The sequence below is a fragment of the Artemia sp. Qi Xiang Cuo genome, chromosome 1 (assembly GCF_049724085.1).
Source record: "Artemia sp. Qi Xiang Cuo chromosome 1, ASM4972408v1, whole genome shotgun sequence".
NCBI classification, from domain to species: Eukaryota; Metazoa; Arthropoda; class Branchiopoda; order Anostraca; family Artemiidae; genus Artemia; species Artemia sp. Qi Xiang Cuo.
Window position 1 is genome coordinate 15529383 of NC_142794.1, and position 16719 is coordinate 15546101.

Consider the following 16719-nt stretch of genomic DNA (forward strand, 5'->3'; position numbering starts at 1 on the left):
CGGGATATACTGAGGCTGATCTTGCAGAGTCAAACTCCTATCCCCTGTCTCATACCAATTAATCATCGATAGCAGGATTCAAACACATGCCCCGAAGGACACACGGGTGCAAGTAGAGCGTGCCAGGCACTCAGTTAGGGCATCAGAAAGAAAGTAGAAAAACTCAGGGTGACAGAAAAAGCAGAAAGTAAAAGATAAAAAATGGCTTATTGATATGATTAGATCAGGAATTGTATATTCTACTTCCTTGGCTTTTAAATAGAGAAGTTATTGTACATTCTGGCAGGGCCGTATCCAGGATTTTTTCAATTTTTTTTTGGAGGGGGGAGGGTACAAAAGGATTTTTTTTTGGGGGGGGGGGGAACAAAACGGGAGGGGGGTGGTACAAAAAACGCGTAAACAATTTGTTTAAATTCATTTTTGTTACGGTTTTTTACGAGTCGGACAAACATTTTGGGGAGAGGGGGTTCAAACCCCTACCCCACCCCCCGGATACGGCCATGCATCTTGGTATGGTTTTTATTCTTTTTTTATTTTATATTTATTCTTTTTTTTAAATTACTATGGTCTTAATTATTTTTTCTTTTAAACTCTGATGGCACCTTGTTGTGATGCTGACACAATAACCATGTGATTAATCTTTTTCTTTATTTTTTTCTACTGGAAAAATAACCATTGTTTTAAAAATTTACTTTTATGATTTTCTTAGGAATTTAGATGTTTGCTCAAATAAACTATAAGTAATTTTAAAATTTTTTTCAAAAAAAATGTTTGATCACTCAGACGCAATTGCCTAAAATAAAAATGGTTAAATTCAATAAAAATTAATTTTAGAAGAAAATTAAAACGAGTTTTGTCGGATAGCATATTATCGGTTATATGTTTGTTTTGGAAGATTTGGTTTAAACGTTCAAGACAGGCGACTGACTGCAAGACTGCAATTTCTGGTACCAGAAACTGCATTTAAAAAGCAGGCGACTGTTTAAGTACCATGTACATCAAAGTAAAAACATCATTTACGCCCCAGAACCATCTTAGGTTAATTCGTACGCGAAAATTCCGGTTGGTTTTTCTGGTTGTTTCAATAATACAAAGTATTTAGGGCAGTAGCAGATTTTGTCAGTGCTGCCAAGTTCAACCGTGAAAATAAATCAGCAAAACTAGTTAATTAAGCTTGGCTACACTTATCATTCGCAACAAATTTAAATATTAACAATCTTTTATTTCCTAAAGACAACTACACCTTTAAAGGAAAGCTACATCCTCTTATGCAGTTTGATACTATATGTTTTTAGCTTAATTTTTCCAGATTTTTACCAACATTTCTCTGTTTGTTTGGCCGTCACATCCACAAAAAACTATATAGCTGATAGTAAAGATCTTTTTCATAAAAAAGTGAATTCTCAATCTCCAAAGTTTTTCAGATATACATTGTGAAGGTTTCTACCTAGCCACTTTGAAGAGCTAATTCATTTACATCTTTGGTAATTTTAGTAATAAAAGGAAACCCGTCCCCTTTTAGATATTCAAAACCAAGATTCTGGTAAATCCAGTTAAGAATTTTCGTAAATCCAAAATTCACGAAAATCTTGAGACATTAGTGATCAGATGGCTACTAAAAAGTGGACTGGAATAATCACTAAACTATACTCAGTTAAAAAGCAGGGATGAGTATAAATATGACAGATAACATCAACAATTGAAACGAAAATATATTAATGACGATTTAAATTCTTTAATAAGACAGTGAAATTCTTATTATAAATTTAATCCGTCTTTAATAAATTTTCGTTTCAATTGTAAACGGCAAGACTGTGTTATCCAGCGAAATATTTAAAGAGTATTAAATAACGTCTATTAGTTACTACGGTTAAACTGTCTAAAAGAGATGCATTTTATTGAAAACCAGATATTGATGTCTTTAAGGAAAATCAGGACTGCCACTGAGAATTTAACAACATCCCAGGATTTACTTGCAAAAAATCGAAAGTTTGAAAAATAAAATTCAGTAAATTAAATAACAATAATGCTTAATAACGTAATAATTAGTATCTTTCTGAGGGTAATTTTCAATATATATATATATATATATATATATATATATATATATATATATATATATATATATATATATTCCAAAATTTCAAATTCAGGGCTAAAATCCAAAGATCTGGGTAAAAGTCCCAAAGAGTAGCAGCCCTGCTTCAGGAGGAGCTGTGAGGGGATAAAACTCTAAAATCCTTTTAATATATCCTTAAAGTAAATTTCAATGATACAAGGGCAGACGTGTCCTTCCTCTCAACTGGTTTGGAAATCTTTCGAATTTCTGCAATACTCAAATCCTTGTACTCAACCGTCGGCAAGAGACTTGGCTATTCCAAATAATTAAACATTAAAACAAACTTTGTTCAATTTGGACATGTAAGCTTTGACCAGCAAGAAGCCACCAAGGACTGACTGTTCTATGGGTCGGGATGCATAGGTTGTATTCAAAGTTTCCATCCCTGCGTTAGCATCAGAAAAACAAAACTGCCAACACTATCTTGTGTTTGGCAACACTTGGCATTTTTTCAGTTTAAAAATAAGATTAATTAATTTAATTAGATTAATGAAAAATTAGGGTAGTAATAAGTGTGTGATCCTGGCAGAATAACTATCGCAAAGCTTGAAAAATACCAAGTGTTGTCAAACACTAGATGGCGTTGACGGTTTTTTTGTGGACGCTAGCACAAGTTGCCACTCTTACAAGTTACCCATACTCTTTGATCGCCATCCATAATGAATGGTGAACTTGCTTTCTGCTTAGTTATGTTAGCTTTTCCCTATGGTGATTACTGGTGAATGTTTTCTGCCTTTCAACTTTAATTTTCCTGAGACCTCTAGTAACTGCATATATTTTTGCTCGTCAAACTTTGAAAGACTTTACATTCAAAACTAGTATAAAAAGGGGAGAAATTCAGATTTAATCCCTCAGTTTTCAGGTGGGATGGTCTCGAGGAAAGATGTCAAACTAAGGTGCAACTTTAGTGAATTTACAGTTCCTTATAATTACTTTTTTGTTTTGTTATTTTCAACCGTTTAATATTTTTTTTAATAACGGCAATCTTGGTAAGATCTCATTTGAACAAAAAATTAAACCCCGCTAAATATTTTATATTTTAGAAATAAGATCTTTTCAAAGCCTTTTCCGTAGAGATATACTCGGTTTGAAACCATCCCCTAATTTTCAACCCACTAGTAAATGGGTCTTTCAATAAATGCAAAAAGCCTGGTGCATTCGCACCCTGCAAAAAAAGATACAAGCCAGGTAACGCATATAAGCAGGTCAGGGCCTAACATTACTCAAAGCTGCTACATAAAATTCACGAGAAGATATTGCTTTGGTGACGCTCCTCCCCCAACAAAATCCTGAATCTGCCCCTGTTACTTACCACCTAGCTTAGCAACGTCAAACTTGAAACTTATTTTACACTTAATGTGTCTGCACATAAAAATTACATTTAATTAAAACATTTTATTCCATATGCTCTGAATAAAGCAAATTTATAAGAAAAAGGAATTAAAGGCTGGACTTGGCTGCCTTTAATTCAACCCGTTTACAAATTTTTTCTTAGCTGATCAATTTTTTAATCGAATTCTATCCCACTGTAAAATAATTTGAAGCCGTAAATAGTAATAGTGAAACAAGAAGCCATAATCATATTAAGCCATAAGTAAAAAACAGATCTAACATATAGCGGAAAATACGAGCCATGAATTTGGAAATAGTATTACTATTCTGGAATGAGGTTCTGGTACAAAGCAGCTAAAATTATTGGGCTTTATACCTGGTGAAGTTCCAAGGGGAAAAACAAAAAAATCGAAAATAAAAAAATAATTTTTTTCCCATCAAAATTATTTGAATAACAAAAAACATAATTTTAAGCAAGGGTAAATTTAGCCAAACGTGTTTGCAGTTAAGCACTAAGCAATAGAATGCGGTGCGTATTTATTCAAGTGAGCTCACACTGCAATTGTTCGTGTGGACAAATTACAGAATGGACGATATTCTAATCTCAGAGGAAAAGGCTCCTGCTATTTTCACAATAAATAAATTGTGAAGAAAATTAGTCTTCTATTTTTATAGTTCGTTGGACTGAAGCATCTTAAATAACGTAGGTCAAAGACTGTTTAACGCCGTTTTAAACAATAGAAAAATATTTTAACTGTTGTGTTACTAGATAAATTAAAGCAATTATTACAAAACAATTAACTGAAATAACCAGAAAGTTAAGTAAATAAACCAGAAAACAATTAAAAAAATAATTCATGTCGAAATTAAAATTATTTTTATGAATCCAACAAAGGACTTACAGAATGAAAGAAATCGTGAAGATGACTACTTTTTTTTAACTGACTTGAATAAATAATTTTTATTTAATTTTTTTTGTTTAAATAATTTTTAAAATAATTTTTTTAAATAATAATTTTAAATTAAATAATTTTTTATTTTTTTATTTATTAATTTTTTTTAATTGATTGTAATGTCCAAACACCGTAGGGAAAAACTACTTAGAGTTGTTTTAAATAACTAACCAGTATTTTAATTACAGTGTTATTAATTACAATGAAATAGTTCATAAGAGATTAAAAAAAATAATCGGACGAATATAACAAAACAATTATTATTTATTGAAATAATTTAACAATTAAGCCCCATTTTAAGCTATCGTCATTGACGGATGTCAAAACACCTTTAAAAAATAAACGTCAAAGGTCTTTTCTTTGACGAAAAGGGCACATTTTGGCAGCCCCAATATATTATAGACTCCCTGTCAAAGGGAAAAGAGAGGCCAAACTAAAAGAGGCCAAAGGACAGAAATAAAAACGATGATTTTCAAGTTTTTACAGTTCATGTTCTGTATTCGTGAAAAAGTATTTTAAGAAAGTATTTTTTTGAATACTTTATTTTTATAAAGTATTTAAAATATTTTTTTAAATACTTTAAAAAAATTAAAAAGTATTTTAAGAAAGACCTAAGACGTAGAGGTACCTAAGGCTAGTTTTTCAATTTGTGAAAAGCGGCCTGTCGCGTTCGGTAGATATTGAAGATCCGCTGTTCAAGATCAAAGAAAGACATACTTTTAAAGGTAAAAAAATTAAATGCTTTACAAAATTTCCAATTTTCGTTTACATAGTTTTGCAAAAATTTTTGTATTAGGGCTTATTTTGCTTGTTAAAAAACCTTGGATACGACCATCAGTGATGAACTCTTTGACAAAAAGTGGCCTTTTTTGGTCCCTAAATATTTGATACCAATTGCCCAAGACAAAGAAAGGGGTATTTCCAAAAGAAAAATAAATGTTCTCAAAATTTTGCAGTGCAAGCTCTATAATTATGCTTTCATGGCTTCATGCTTCTTTTTTATGCTAACAATGCATCAACTTTTAATATATCCTTGGCTTTCAAAAACTTATTCAAAATTGTTTTTAGCGGGCTCTTTAAATATCAAACCTCATCAATATCCGGTTTTGTTAAAGTTGGCCAGTCAGGGATAAGTTCAGCAAGAGAGGCTCGACGTTTCTCTGGTGTCTGAAGACAAAAAAAAATATCTTCGTTGAAAAATGATTGCAAAATTCAAAACTTAGTATAAAAAACAAAACCAAAAAATAGAACATGGTGATGAAAAGTGACAAAAATAGAAAAAAAAAGGAAAATTTGTCTCCTTTAAAAGACTGCTGACCAAAATCTTAAATGGGAACCAAATTTATTAAAGATAAAGAATATCTGATTGCATCTAACATTAAAGAAACTGTTAAGCTAGAATTTTAATTCAATAGTTTTAAACTTTATATTAAGCAATAAAATAAACAAAATTGAAGAAATATTTCTAATGACAGGAGAGATTGCAGTAACTATAAAAATTATTCCACCAAAGAAGGAAAAGAGCTTAAAAGAATTTGCAGTGTATTTTTCGTAAACTAAGCTTAAATTATAACCTTATTATACATAATTCAAAATTCTTATAAATTAACTTTAAAACCTTATATTTAGAAATGAATGAAACTACGCATATGTTTAATTGATAAGAAAAATTTTTGATACCCTATATATATATATATATATATATATATATATATATATATATATATATATATATATATATATATATATATATATATATATATATATATATATATATATATATATATATATATATATATATATATATACACATATATATATATATATATATATATATATATATATATATATATATATATATATATATATATATATATATATATATATAAGAAATAGCTCTAACAAATAAAGATTATTTAGACAACGAAGTGAAGAAAAAGCTTCTGATTTTTGGTAATTCCATTTTAGTTACGAAATAATTTCTTGGCTGGTTTCTTCAATTTCAACTTATTTTTTAATTTTCTGTTTCTTTTAATCAAAATCTTGTGTTTATTTTGGTTCACTGTTCGAATCATAAAAAGATAAGTAAATACTATCTTAATTGCTCACTGGCTAAATATAAATAGATTCTTGAATATGCTTTTCATCCCATTTTTCCGTCTTGTCTAGCCAGTTTAGCTAAGGACAGGATTATTTTTAAAGAAAAATTATTATTAGAAATTAAAAATATTTTATGCAAGCATGGTAATTTGAATTGTTTTCCATTTTGATTTTCTTTTTCAATTTTGTCCTACTTTCAATGTGAATCTTATTTTCATTCTTTTCTCATTTCCATAGAGGACAACTTAAAGAAGTGCTTTTTTTTTTTTTTTTTTTTTTTTTTTTTTTTTTTTTTTTTTTTTGACTGGCTGAAAACCCATGTCATTTTCCTAATTCAATTTGATCCCACAAGAATTTTTATCTCATCAGTTTAGCTAGTGCAATATTAGAAGAGAATTTTAAAGAAAAATTAACATTAGAAATTAAAATTTATGTTTTAATTAGAAGACATACAGGCAAACTAAACTTATTAAAGTCGTCCATTTCACTTCAAAACAACGAAACTCTTTAAATAACTTGCTGATGGGAATTCCTTCTATATAAATCAAATACATAAAATAATCGTAAATTTGAAATTTAGTGGTGGTTAATCGCTTTCAGAAAGTTTTAAACAGCATTAAAATTGAGGCTCATGATGATTTTCAAAGCTTTGTAAAATCAATTTCCAGCCATTAAATTTTGACTATTTATAAGTTTTGTAGTTAAAGTCAAATTTTACTTTAAAAAATCAATAAATAAATGTATGCAGCTTAGATATTAAGCTCTCGAATGAAAAAGCACACAGTAATAAATATAAAAAAGTTATCGTACAATATTTAAATAGGAATGCAAACTAAAAATAAAATGAAACCAAAAGTGATCTGTGCAATAAAAAGCCACTATGTGCATGAAAAAAAAAAAAGAATTTTGCAATCACATAATAACGGAAAAAAAAAGAAAAATAATATGTGATGAATTTATTTTAGTTCCAACCTGTGGCCTGGTAAGTGGTTTCAGACATGGCCAGTCTGGAATTAACTGGGCTAAGGAGAAACGTCGCCCCATTGAGGGGGTAAGAGGCTCTGCAGGGGGGCTTGGCGGCTTAAAGCTGTACATGTCCTTAAGGTAACAACACAGAAAAGAATACTGTTAAAGCAAGACAATAAAAGAGACAGAGAAAAGAAGAGGAATACACTTAAAAAAAGGAGACGTAGAGATTAAACATTCGACGGGTATCAGATTTATTAAGTGAAAGGTGCCTACGTAGAGGTTAGGACTTTTTAAATTTCTTCTTATTTCTTATAGAACTTATTTTTCTTTATTCTATTTATTTTTTATGTCTTTTATTTATTTATGATTTCTTCTATTCTATTTATTTCTTCCCTTATTTAGTCTGTTCTATTTATGTCTTCTCATTTCTTATCTCAAATTATTCAATTTATTTTTAGATAGGAGGGAGAGCTAAACAAACTACCTGTGCACAAAGTTTTACTACACTTCCTCTCCTTGTATCTGAAATTAAGGCATATATAATTTGCCTATAGAGGCATGTTGTTTATTATCAATAGTTGCAATTTGTAGTTGTACCATACTCTTTTTCTTTTCTTTTTTAACCTCAGCTCCAATCACATTTTAAATCTAATTCAGAAAATTAAATAAATCGAGCAAGGGAAGGGAATTCTTAAACGCTACGTCTCCTCAGAGGTAAATAAAATAAATACACAGTCTAGTAAATTGATTGGTATTTTCTGAGTTTTCAAAGGCACATGTTAGAGTGCGCGAGCATTTTAAATAGTTAATCTATTGCAAAGAAAATAAGCAGGCAATTTTATTTTTATTTGTATCTAAGAAAAAATCATTTTTGTCTTTCAAGATTTTTATTGCACTGTGTATTTCCTACTATTAAAATAAAGACAGCAAAGAAAGAAGAAAACAGAAAGAAAAAGGAAGAAAGAAGAAATTAAAGACAGAAAAAAGACAAATGAAGGAAGACGCTTAATACACATATACGAATAACTAAACTAAGAGACAGAGCTATATGTACCTGATTTCCTCAGAATGTTAAAACAAATCTAAATAAAAAAAAGGCTAAACTTTAGTCTTCCCAGAAAGTTCTTCCCCTTCCACAACTATTTTTAAGTCGTGAATTTTTGCAGGAAAATTCAATTCAAATGCCATTTCCTAACAGAGATTTACGTATTATAAAATCAATTCAAGGGAAAATCATGTACATATATGTCTGCTGCTAATTGATATACAAGAACGCGTTACCTCCACGATATGAACTCTAGGACTCTAAGGGCATGAGACTTTCTCAAGTTTCCCCATTCTGACCCTTTCAGCGTTTTTTATTATTAATCTTACAACGGTTTTTTTATCGAAAAATTTAAACAGGATACATTTTTAAGGTGATACGGTACCATATAGGATTATCCTATCTCGCAAATTACAAACTTTTTCAGTTTGTGTTGCCAAAGTATTCAGAATGGATTGGGCGGTCTTGCCGTAACTTGTTAAGCTTCGACAAAAGGCCTGAGTGAATGACAAAAACTAAAAGCTGACACCAACTTTCCCAGAATTCTGAGAAAAACCATTAACTTGTCTTGTTTTGTGCTGGAAATAGAGATATTCAGTCTTATGAAACCTACATTAACAGAAAGTTCGATTATTTCTTCAGTTAAATGTAGCATAATTTTCTTTTTAAAGTTCAAAAAAGTGGAGTCCATAAAAATGTTCTTCATTTCCTGATAGGAAAACGCTATAAATTAGCTCAAAGAAATCATCAGATGAGCAATTTGGCTGCTTTGGGAGGTCCCCGTGGTGTCACAAGTTTTGATTGACGAGCCAAAAAAGTGACGTAAAATCTCAATGCCTTCTCAGTCACATTTTACAGTCAAATCACAAATTCTCTACAGCTCTCGGTGATTGGTACTACCCTGGGAGAATTTGCTAATGGGTCTTTGTTTTTGTGACGGTCAGCCAGCGCTAAAGCTTGCTAAATTATCTTTGAGGTACCGCATTACCTTAAGAATGTTTTATTTGAGGATGGCAATTAGCTGAAGTAGGCATCAAATTCAAAGTCCTTAAGTTTTTATCGCATTGATGAGCTAAAAATCGAAGGCTTTATTTTTTCATTACTGAAAATATATTTTCTACACAATAAGAAATATATAAAAAATATAAATAGTAAATATATTTTATGTAAATATAGTATTAAATTTTATATATATTTCATGTTAAAACTTTTTTTTTATAAATTATTATGTATTTTAAAAATCGAAAGCCAATCAATTTTTGACACATTTGAAAGGAATAGGTTCAAATACAAAAATATTTATTGAATATTAGACTAACAACCCTAATTTGATTATTACGAATATACTGATGCAGAATAACTACGTGAAAGTTTGAGCAACTAACTAAGGCTAACGGCTAAGTAGCCTTGCCCAATGAATTTGGTTTGAACAGCAATACAAAAGACAGAACAGAGAGATAAGAAGCCAGAAGGTAAATAAGAGAACAGAAAAAAATAAGTAGCTACCTTACCACGCTCCTTATGTTTACTAATACAGAAAAAATTTACCTATTATAAAGTTAGATTGGATTCGATAATACATTAATATACATTAGGAATACTAAAGAACAATTCAGTATTAAATTTTGAATTGAAGTAGGCCTACAATTCAGTAATTCTGATTAATGAAACCGCATATTAGCATATAATGAACACAGGAAAGCACAATCCTGTCTTGTTAGAAAAATGACAATTTTTTTTATAAGTTAGAAAAATTAGAAAATCAATGCTAGAAATACGTTGGTATTTTGTGCAAGTTCATGGTAATATGTTACTTTGACGTTTGACTAAACAATGTTATAAGTCATATAAAGAAGTTTGCTAACATCAATTCAACGAAAGAAACAAACAAAAATGTTATAAGGTTAATAGCCTAGTTACAGTGACTCTCAAACTTATTTAGACATTGTACCCCTTTTTAGCAACAAAACATTTAAGGTACCCCATCTCAGTTACCGATGCAAAGTGAATTTAAGCTAAAATGTAAATGAAAATGTCAGTCCTAGAGTTAAAGGTTTGTTTTATTTATTTTTTTTGTCTGGCCATATACCCCCTAAAAATTGTTGCATACCCCCAAGGGGTGCGCGTACCCCTTGAGAACCACTTGTCTTGTAGATAAGTTTTTAAATTAATTATGATTAAAAAATTATAAAAAATATAATTTACTTCACCTAAATGGGCTAATAATTATTTCAATCAGTAAAACAACTGCTGAATTTTTTACCAGTGTGATTATTCTTTTTAAAAAGTTTTATTAAATAAAAATTCTAACTGTATATTGAACTAGAATTTGCATATGGCAAAACATTGTAGAGGAAGCAACACACGCTCAAATCAAAGTATTAAAACCACTGGCAAATACAACTGAACTAGATCTCAATACTACGAGATACGATTTAAACAAAGGATTGAACAGTATAATAAAGAAAATGTTATTAATTAATTTTGGACAACTAATAAATTAATTTGCGAACTAAAATGTTAAAGATAATGTAAATGATAGCAACAGAATAATTTCTAAATTTTTATATTTTACTTGGCGGTGATTAACTTTTGGAGGATTCTATAAATTAAAAATTTGTAAACTGAAAATATGATTCATCTTGATTTTCAACCCCTTTGTCTAACCCTACCTTTCACTGCAGTGAGGATTATTTCCAGAGACAATTCACTGCGGTGGTGTAGATCCAGAGACATTCTTTAAAAGAATTTCTCAACACTTGTTTAGCTTGCTTTCATGTCCTGATAGTTAGTACTGAGACCTGAGTCCTGAGAGCTGGAGTCTAGGAGGGGAACTTTAAATTTTGAACTTTTAAGAAATCAACTTTAAAAACTTTTAAGGAAAATTTTGAGCTTTTAAGAAACTTTAAACTTTAAGCTGTGAAGAAAAATGTTTGCTTGCAATAAAATCAATGCTTCTGCTATCTTCAGATTCTTCTATTTCCCCCAGACTCCCCCCCCCCCCAAAAAAAAAATGGATTCTCTGAAACCTTAAAATATTAACTTTAAAGAATATTAGCGTTTACGGGATGTTTTGGAGAGCCTGATTTTCTTTTGGAAAGATTGAGGACACCCCAGAAAAGAATAATTAATTGTTATTAACAAAACGACAGATTGAACACTTTTTATTTCAAAATGATGGTATTTAACAGGCTGATTCTGGCCTTAGAAAATTCAGTAATATTATCCTTACGTATTAAGATATCAACCTCTATTCTAAAAGTAAATCATCAAGAACAAAACTGTTATTTTTTGTTTAAAAATATTCTTTGTTTAAAAATAAAGAAAATAAAGGGAAAAAGACGAAATAACTTACCATAACATTCAAAATAGAACCAACAAATAGTAATAAAAACCAACAAATAGTAGATGAGAAGAGAATTATTGAATAAACAGTATTTAACTTCTCATTTTAGATATGGCAACGTCATTTTCTGTACGTAGCATTTCTGACCTATTTATGATCAAATGGTTTGATCCAACTGGTTGATTATTCGGAAGCACCGAACAAAATTTAACTATATTATTCACTTATCAAAATGATACATTAACTTTGAAAACTAAGACAACTCAAGCTTTTTTGTTTACCTTTTTTTTAATAAAGTGCTGAAAGCCCAGGGTTTCTTATGAATTTTTACTTTTAGGCACAAATTTTCAACCTGTTTCTATATTATACGACTGTTGATGATAGCTTCATATAGGTAGTCTAATGGTAAGTTATTGCTAATAGTAAGTTCAGATATAACACTAGAAAGTTCTCTATGCCTGTAAAAGAATCATGGAGAAACAGTGCAGTCCTCACATCATTAATGATAAAATATTTGAATTCAGGATAAAATCTGTAACAGATAATAATTCCAAGTCTCAATATACAAGCAAGAAAGAAAACACGCTTTTTAGAGCTCTGTCTTAATAAACAAAAACGACCGGCACGTAAAGTGGTCAATGGTCAAACGGATTTTCCAGGCTAATTAAACTAGTTTTACAGGCTGTGACAGTGTTTTTCCAGAGTAATTAAATTATCAATTCTTCTCCCGTTCAAACATCAGTTATTTGCGAAAAAAAATGCAATTTATTAACAAAGGGAGCAGTTCTACTCATCAGCTATATGCTTTATGTATCAAAAGTATACATATCCATTTAACTGAAAAAGTTTTTTTTTAGATCAGTGTTGGAAAAACTCTGTTTAGAACATTGTTAAAAAAAACTAAATTTTTAACAGTTCGGTGAACCCCGTTTCACATCGGATTTTAATATAATAGAAAAAAAAGAAACATTACCCTTTCCACTTTTTTCAGTTGCGGCTTCTTTTGCTCCTCTACTTCTTTGAGCTTACCCCAATCAGGGTCATCCTGTTCTTGTTTCCATTTGGCATACTTACGTTTTTTCAGCATAGAGCGGAAATCCATTCCGCTAGCATCTGAAAAATAAAGAAAAGCAATTATTGACTGTAACTTGTCTCACTGAAATAAAAAAATATACTGCATAGTTATCATCCAAATCAAACTACGTGGTAGATAATGACTAAAATGTGGCTTTTGGTACCCTGTTCTCTGCTCTTTTAGATGTAAACTGGGGTTCTATCTTTCCAGTTTTGGGCCCCGACGCATCTAAAATTGGAGCAGCAGCTTGCTTATACCCCGTAAATAAATAAATAAATAAAATAGATGGCGTGATAGTATTTGCCTGTACAGCAGCTATCGGTATTTTCTAGCAAAAACAATATTTAATTCTCATAACCTTGTATTTTTGGTTCTTGGGGGTATGAAGGTAATATATCATCGAAGATTTGACCCTATTTTTTTAGTTAGGTCCGTTTCCATTATTTAGCGTAGTTTTTATAATGCTTGGCCATTATAAATAATGACCAATAGAATCAGGCAATTATCCACGACAATGTAGACTTATTTATTACATTACCCAGTCAATATAAAACTGGTATTATCGCTTCGGATTAATTTGCGGCAACTTGGTAGAATTCGTTTTGTGTGATTCCCACTGGCCAATCAACAACCATTTTCAGTAGCTTGTCTATTGTTTTTAATTCTTTGTTGAGCTCTATCGTTATTTTTATATAATTCTAAAGTTTGTTTATGCTACTCAACCTTATTATGGATAGACTTTTGCATAATATGGATTAGTTATTTTTGTAAAAATAAAAATGCAGGAACACTTGACAACTCATATAAGTGATATGAACAAGAAAAGATCCATGCGGTGGTTTTAGGGATACATGCCCCATGGACAACTCATGTAAGTGATATGAACAGGGACAGATGCATGCGGTGGTTTTAGGGGCACAAGCCCCATGGACAACTCATGTAAGTGATATGAACAGGGATAGATCTATGCGGTGGTTTTAGGGGTACATGCCGCATGGACAACTCCTGTAAGTGATATGAACAGGGACAGATATTAATGTGTAAATAAGTGAAATAAAAATTCAATAAACAAGAAATTCAATTTAAATGAAGGCATAATTAAGGATATTCAGTTAAATGATTTAGAAGTTATTTATTGATAAACTCCATACCTGAAACAAAGAGAACGGTTTCTGCTGAATCTTCTCCATGTTCATTCGCTACGACAATTTTGTAAGAGCCTTCATCATTTGGTTTTGTCTTCCTTATACACAATGTTACTGTGTTCGTTTCACCGTCTGTCACAAATCGATATCGGCCACCATCCATAATTTCTGTAATTCCTTTGAAAAATCGGAATGTCGGAACCGGATTGCCCTCCACTTGAATTGTAATATAAGTGTTGGCATCTGCAAAGAATATTTCTTCATTTTAGAATTGTTTATAACTAGGTAAATGCAGGGCACGGGATGCAATACTGACACAGCAGTCATGTGCGATCCTGTTTTTATTGACAAGCATTACTACCAAGACGTAGTGCAGGACACGACGTTTTTGGTGCAGGACACTTAAACAATCCTGTTTTTATTGACAAGCATTACTACCAAGACGTAGTGCAGGACACGACGTTTTTGGTTAGTATAAATTATATTTATTGATATAGCCTTAGACAGTACAGAATACGAAAAACATTCACCCCACTTAATTGCCTTTTCAATTTGAAAATGAAATGGACTTGAAGATCTTTGTCCATGAGGACAGATTTCGTTTTATCGTCTTGAACCCCCCTCCCGCTTACTGCAGGGGTGTAATTTTCTATGGGGCAGTGGGGTAACTGCCATTCCCATGCCTCGTTCCCCCAGACCTCAGTTTTATAGTAAACCGGTGACTGGCAGGATCAATACAAGATACTCGGGAAGTTATGATGCTGGTAGACTCAATTTTGTAACTTCTTATTTCGACACCTCCATGAATGGAGGCTTTGTGCAATCCTGGGCCCATCTTGGTCACAACATGGTTTTCATTCTACTAGTTTCATGCTACTACGGAGAGGCAGCCAATAATAGATAAATTAGTTAGGAAGAGGTTTTTCAGCCCGAAGACGCCTGTCAAAACATACCAAGCCCAGCAGAATTATCCATTAGTCAGAATCCTTTGCGAATTCTGTGTCGTTTACTAGGCTGTAATTTGGCATGTAATTGGCTGTAGTGTTGGCATCTGCAAAGAATATTTCTTCATTTTAGAATTGTTTATAACTAGGTAAATGCAGGGCACGGGATGCAATACTGACACAGCAGTCATGTGCGATCCTGTTTTTATTGACAAGCATTACTACCAAGACGTAGTGCAGGACACGACGTTTTTGGTGCAGGACACTTAAACAAGGTGAGTGAAAATTCTTTGAACATTAAGAGAAGCAGGCATAAGAAGCCAATACTTAGCAATAGAACTGAAATTAAGAATTCTCTAGAACTGAGAAAAATAGAATCGATACAGATAAAAGCGGGCATAAATTGCATTTATTTTCTACGTTTTGTTTTCCTTGCCGATCTTACAAGATTTTTTCCATAATTAGTTCACCCCAACCACCTCAACCCCTTTGATTGAGCTTAGCACCCCTAAAGGGAGGCTCTTCATAGTAAATTCTTAATAAGCTGCTTAATATGCAGGGACACATTCTAACTATTTTTCAAAATATATTTGATTTCGGTTGCTCTTTGTTGTTTCACTTTTTACACGAAAAACATTGCTCTAAAATGAAAAGTAACGGTTTATACCCATAGGACCGTCTATTAAAGTCTGTCTTTTCAATTAAAGAGGTGTGCATTTAAAGAGGTGTACATGAAAGAAGCTCTCAAACTTATTCATTTAGAGAGGTGTCAAGCTTGTTTTTTCTTTGAGAAGTAACGATCTATTTCCACATGACTGGTTATTTCATCAGGGTTTCCAACTAAAGATGCTTATATAAGAAAAGCTTTCAAACATAGAGTTAGAGAGTTGCAACGCTTGTTTTCCTCTGAGCCGAGGTAACAGCCTATGTGTACACGACCGTATGCTGGTTTGATTTTCAAGCTGAGGTGTGCATAAAAGAAACTTACAAACTTATAGCTTTATAAAGATACAATGCTCGTTTCCTCTTTGAGTCGTAAAGATCTGCATCCACATGACCGTCTATTGCAGTTTGAACTTTCTCAAGTAGAGAGGCTTATATAAAAGAAGCTTTCAAAGTTAGAGATACAGATTGGTGCAAAGCTCGTTTTCCTCTAAACGGAGAGGTTTACAGTCTAAATTTATATGACCGTATTTTGAAGTTTGATATTTCAAGTAAAGAGGTGTGCATAAAAGAAGCTTTCAAACTTATAGATTCAGAAAAGCAGAGGATTGTTTGTTATGCGCTTACTCGATGGTACGGTTCTGTAGAACATAATCAATGTACCCCTCAAAGGTCCTAAAAATATGTTAAAAGTTAGCACATGGATATGCATCAACGAATTTAAATTAAAAATATCAATGTATATAGTGGAGAGAAGAGGAGCAGAATGATGTAGAATGTATAAATATAGAGTGTAGAATGCATAATGTAGAATAGTGTAGAATGTAAAAAAGCAGAATGTAAAAGATAGACTTTATAAATGTAGAGCAGAATGTAGAAAAGCAGAAAGACTGTTTGTTTTATGCTTACTCTATGGTACGGTTCTGTAGAACATAAAAAATATACCCATCAAAGGTTCTAAAAATATGTTAATAGTTAAAACATGGATATGCATCAACGAATGTAAAATACGACTATTAATGTATACA

General features: G+C 31.4%; 1 protein-coding gene across 1 annotated transcript in view; it reads right to left on the minus strand.

The window, feature by feature from the left end:
- Positions 1-16719, minus strand: part of bt (projectin protein bent) — a 379904-nt gene that overhangs the window by 158375 nt on the left and 204810 nt on the right. The window contains 2 exon segments of the mRNA XM_089089036.1: positions 12838-12977; positions 14091-14327. Coding sequence (XP_088945162.1) covers positions 12838-12977; positions 14091-14327 — 377 coding nt within the window.